At 41.6% G+C, this 5,571-nt stretch overlaps 1 protein-coding gene across 5 annotated transcripts; it reads left to right on the top strand.

Annotated features, from left to right (window-relative positions):
- Nucleotides 1-1,145: 1,145 nt before the first annotated feature.
- On the top strand, nt 1,146-4,714 carry LOC147641902 (protein CYTOSOLIC ABA RECEPTOR KINASE 7-like). Of its 5 annotated transcripts, none has more exons than XM_086800919.1 (8): nt 1,146-1,280; nt 1,707-1,883; nt 1,955-2,205; nt 2,272-2,398; nt 2,566-2,839; nt 2,939-3,071; nt 3,174-3,260; nt 4,272-4,714. In XM_086800919.1, exons 1-8 carry the CDS (start codon nt 1,163-1,165, stop codon nt 4,410-4,412), a joined length of 1,308 nt encoding a protein of 435 aa, XP_086657045.1. In that variant the 5' UTR covers nt 1,146-1,162; the 3' UTR covers nt 4,413-4,714. The 5 variants fall into 5 exon arrangements, with proteins under 5 accessions (XP_086657045.1, XP_086657055.1, XP_086657073.1 ...); XM_086800929.1 differs by having other exon boundaries at nt 1,964-2,205; XM_086800947.1 differs by having other exon boundaries at nt 1,274-1,372; nt 1,964-2,205.
- The last annotated feature ends 857 nt before the right edge of the window (nt 4,715-5,571 follow it).

Genomic DNA, 5,571 nt, shown 5'->3' on the forward strand with positions numbered 1-5,571 from the left:
CACATGGGCGGCAAACATGACCAAGAAATTAATGCGTGCAAAGATAAAGATACAAAGTGCTCATTTATGTGCACAAGTAAAGAGGTCATGGCCTTCACAATTGATTTTTAGCCACAAGATGCAATGCATAAAAAGTATGTGCATAAAAAAACATAAATTAATGCATGCAAAGATAAAGATACAAAGTGCTCATTTATGTGCACGAGTAAAGAGGTCATGGCCTTCACACACTACATAACTTCATTGTGCACAATTGATTTTTAGCCACAAGATGCAATGCATAAAAAGCATGTGCGTAAAAAAAGATAAAGATGTAAAGTGAGTGTAAAGTGTGCATTTATGTGCATGAGTAAGGAGGTCAAGGCCTTCACACACTACATAACTTCATTGTGCACAATTTTTTTTTAGCCACTAGATGTAATGCATAAAAAGTATGTTATGGTTTACTCACACTTCCACCCAATTACCATATTTAGGTGCCCTCTATTCTCAATCAACCTCTAGTAAACTCAATTGGGTCTTCTTGTTTGGGGACAAAAAAGTATTCAAAGGCTTTGATCTCTTATTCATGTGAATTTATTGTGTTTCTACCTATGAGCATATCATAACACTTGAAACCCATTAGATTGTTTAAGCAACATGCCCTTTGTAATGTAGGTGCCATTATACATATATAAAGGTTTTATGGGCTTTTTTCACATTGACCCTTGATCATGGGGTGCATGGTCAATAGTAGTGGTTTTTTTGCTGTATGAAAGGGAGAGAGAACCCATGGTTTTTATGATACTTGGAGGACTTGTTCACGAGATAGATAACTACACACTGTTTCTAAAGCATCGAATATGCATTCACATCACCTTGTTGTCTCTCTTCTAACTTTTTCAAAGAGTCTCCTTCTCATATTAAAACCATACAATAGTATTTCAAAGATTTCTCACCTAAATTAAGTGTTGTGAAACACAAGCAAAAATTCATCGTGCGCGCGTGCGCACAAGCTTTCCTAAGAGGGAAGAAAGTGCGAATGCATGTAAACGATTCCAACACAAACATGCATGCATGTGCATGGGTACACATGCACACACATACACACTTACACATGTGAATGTTAGATTGAGCTAAAGTTTTTTTCCTTTCAACTGTTCGTGAGGAAGCATTTCCTGGGATGTGCGTCATTTTTCCGCAAACCGCCTTATCCCTCCCAAAAGGGTCGTTTTATATACTTTTTGCTTTTCTGCCTTGCTGCCATCGGTATTGCCAGCTCGCCGATCGAGCCACGCACGGTACGGATCATAATCTCTCTCTTTAACCTAATTATCAGCCACACTAATCAAAGTTTAAGCTGCCTTACCACGCTCCGTTGTCTCAGAAACAGGTACTGAGTAGCGTTAAGATCTCCTCGTGTATTTGTTTAGGCACAGGGTCAAGGTTAGGGTTTTCTCACCTGTAGATTAGGCTCAAGATTAGGGTTATTATAATTAGCATGTTCCCCCATGGATTAGAGTCTGTTTCCCCATGTTCGGGTTATGGTTTCGTCTCGTACTGATTAGTTGTGCGTAGGGTTTTGTTTTAGGGTTTCCTCTTCCATTTCTCTCTTTTCTGCTGTTTGTATCTAAATCGCCATGGGCCTGATAGGGGCTCTAGTAGAATTTCATTTTGTTTGTGTTGTATTTCTCATATCTGTTTAGTTATTGTAATTTGTTATGCAGTTTTTTTTTTTGGGGTAAAAAAAAAGGGTCTGAGAGCTGGGAATCAGCCTTTTTCTGTTTGGTTGGAAAATGCTGCAAAGTCATATCTACCAATGGGAAACTGCTGCTGTCATGAGCCTAACGACAAGAACAAGCCTCCAATCACGCCTAGTAATCCTGCAACAAATGGAAATAAGGGTATTCATCTGCATTATCTTCTTTTCAAGAATCATATGCTTTCTCTCATTCATTTTTAGTCATTCTTTCAGTTTATACAGGCATCCACAGCGGCATTCCTGCAGCTAGTAATACTGCCCCCGGAAACACACCTCCCATAGAGGCGCCTTTTGTACCCCTAGATGATCTCAAGGAAGCAACCGAAAACTTTGGAGCAAAAGCTTTAATTGGTGAGGGCTCATATGGCCGTGTGTACTATGCAACTCTCAATGGGCGGGCAGCCGCAATCAAAAAGCTGGATGTCAACAATCAGCAGGAATCAGACGACAACTTTCTGTCTCAGGTAGAACAACACCTGTCTCCCCATTTTAAACATATCAACGGCCAACTCTATTTTGGGCTACTGCAGGTATCCATGGTTTCGAGACTGAAGCATGAAAACGTGGTTGAACTCGTCGGGTACTGTATTGATGGCAATTTGCGTATTCTGGCCTACGAGTTTGCAACAATGGGCTCTCTGCATGATATTCTTCATGGTGATTACTGAGGCTCTTTTCCATTTCACACGTGGTGTCCGGACATGCCCATTAATACGGTTTTGTAACGAGCCATTTGGGCATTGAATGAGAGTTCTCATATGGGGTTGTGACAGTTCTCTATGTTTAAATTGATGTGGTAACTGAAGCTCCATTGTGGTTTGCAGGTCGAAAAGGTGTGCAAGGTGCACAGCCAGGGCCGGTTCTTGACTGGATGCAACGGGTGAAGATTGCGGTGGGCGCCGCAAGGGGTCTGGAATACCTTCATGAGAAGGTGCAACCGTCGATCATTCATCGTGACATTAGGTCCAGTAACGTTCTTCTTTTCGATGACTTTACTGCAAAGGTTGCAGATTTCAACCTTTCAAACCAGGCTCCGGATATGGCAGCTCGCCTCCACTCAACTCGTGTGTTGGGCACCTTTGGTTATCATGCCCCCGAGTATGCTTCTTGCTTTTTTCTTTCAAACACACATCCTTGTTTTACACTCAAAATACTTAGGGTTTTTCTATGAAACAAATTTTTTGTGTTGTGTTTCAGGTATGCAATGACTGGGCAGCTTTCTCAGAAAAGCGACGTGTACAGTTTTGGGGTGGTACTGTTAGAGTTGCTTACTGGAAGGAAACCTGTGGACCACACCATGCCTCGTGGTCAACAGAGCTTGGTGACGTGGGTAAGTGATCGTTTGGTCAGTTGTTATTGTCAAACATGTACAACATGCTACTTTAGGGGGCTGGAATGAATAGATTATAAAGCATTTGTAATATTTTCCCAGGCAACTCCCCGACTTAGTGAAGACAAAGTGAAGCAATGTGTGGACCCAAAGCTTAAGTCAGAGTACCCTCCAAAGGCTGTTGCCAAGGTAATGCTTTTGCTCTTGTACTTATCTGCCAACACGCTTTGAAAGAGGCTGTGATTTATGGGTGCTGGTATGGCCCAACATGGTGGTGCAAGGATCATCAATCTCCACTGGTGAAAACCACCAAGCTGAAGCTGTGTGAAAGAAGGGTGTCCTTACACAAAAAGCACATATAATTCAAAAAGCTCCAAGTCTGAAAGCAGGAGAGGTGCAGAAAGCACATGTAGGGGGAAAGCAACTGCTCAGTGCGAATAGCAAGCATCATGTCCAAATGTAAACTGCACTTATGTAGAGCGAAAAGGACCAGCCCTAGCAATGGCCACCACTTACCATATTTCACACGAACAGACTTGGAGCTGTACCAACTACCAAGTATAAGAACGTTAATTGAAGTTGTCCTTTCAAAGGGGAGTGATTGTTGTTTGGAGGTGCATGTGCACTAGAAAACAGGATTCTGTTGTTGGTTCTTTCTGGGCGCATGTGTAAGTTGGCATTGTTCTCTTTCTTAACAGCGACATGGAATCACAGTTTGCGTGTTGTGGTACTTTAGTTTGGGGGGCTTTATAGCAGTGTGGATGGTCACCAACCTGTATATGAAGGCCCCAGAACAGTCAATTTCGTTTTCACAATGACCACCGGACATATCCTATGTGGCTGCCAGGCAATGCGCAACTCCATAGGATTCTTGTCCTGCGTAAATATGCTGGGACGTCTCTTCTTGTACCCCTGCAGTCACAGGGGTCAGCTTGCAAATCATTTGTAATGACAAGCTGGTAATGGGTGTCTGTCTGAGCATTTTGAAAAGCTTGTCAAATGCCTTTTTTTGTGTTCCTGTGGGAAACTATGGTCAGATGGGGTCAGAAACCTCCTGTCCATCCTATTCTGGAACCTCCTTGAAGCGAGCTTATCTACCATCGATATCTTGAAGAGCTTCAACAAAATTTTGAGTGGAAGTTTTTTTTAGTCTTTGATCGTTTTGGTGAGGCATATTAAGTTTTTTGTTGTTTTTTTCAGATGGCAGCAGTTGCAGCCCTTTGTGTGCAGTACGAGGCGGAGTTTCGTCCCAACATGAGTATTGTAGTTAAGGCGCTGCAACCTTTACTGACTCCAAAACCGAATCAAACAGCAGCTGGCCGAGTTGAACCTCAGACATGATGTTGGATTGCAGCTTCTTACAGTCGAAGTCCAACTTTTTTGTATGCTTCTTTACTTATTAAGCAAAGAGAGGGGTGGTGTTCTCTCTCTCATATCTAAGGGTCCTCTCAATTATTGCAAGGTGTAAAAGGTTTGGATTTTTACTTCAAATGAGATTTTGTAATATGTATGTGTTTTGAGTGTAAGAGACCTGAATTGGCAAGATTTTGCCTAGCTTTGTAACAGTGTGTTCTTGTACATAATTGTTAGGCTCATGTTATTTTTTACAGAAAATATAGTATACAAACATGTGTTGTATGGTACTATTTCTTTCTATCTTTATTGTGCTAATTCTTTCTATCTTTAGCGGTGCGTTTACCCTATCAACTACTTATTTGCTGTACTAGTCCTTTCTATTTGCTACTTCCCTTAGTGTTAGGCTTCATTATGGCTGAGTCTGCCCTGCATCTCCGGAGGTTTGACAGAAACTCAGTACGAAGGGCTTTGTGTGAATATATTTCTTATGTGTGTGTGTGTGTGTGTGAGCATATCTTGATGCAGAGTTCTACACCCACTATTGGGCACTGATGACGTTAGTGGGGATGTCGTAGTATCTAGTCCATACTATGCATAATGGAGTTTTTGGGTTGACTACCATGAGTATATAACATGCACGTTCCTATAAGGTGAATTTGGGCATGTTCTTGGATTCATCTAGGTATATAGTTCAGCCGTATTAGCGAACATGCAGATTTCACATTGTGAAGTTTTTGTCTGAGTAGCGGCCAGTTGATATTGTACTAATTCTCTCTCTCTTTAGCGGTGCATTTGCCCTGTCAACTACTTATTTGCTATACTAATTCTTTCTATTTGCTACTTCCCTTAGTGTTAGGTTTCATTATGGCTAAGTCTGCCTTGCATCTCCGGAGGTTTGGCAGAAACTCAGTACGAAGGGCTTTGTATGAATATATGCTCTTATGTGTGTGTGTGGAGTGCGTGTGAGAGCATATTTTGATACAGATTTCTACACCCACTATTGGGCACTGATGATGTTAGTGGGGATGTCGTAGTATCTAGTCTATACTATGCATAATGGAGTTGATAGTTATGTAGTATTGTGGGTTGACTACCATGAGTATATAACATGCACGTTCCTATAAGGTGAATTTGGGCATGTTCT

Source organism: Cibotium barometz, chromosome 1, assembly GCF_041138505.1.
Source record: "Cibotium barometz isolate CiBa-2024 chromosome 1, ASM4113850v1, whole genome shotgun sequence".
NCBI classification, from domain to species: domain Eukaryota; kingdom Viridiplantae; phylum Streptophyta; class Polypodiopsida; order Cyatheales; family Cibotiaceae; genus Cibotium; species Cibotium barometz.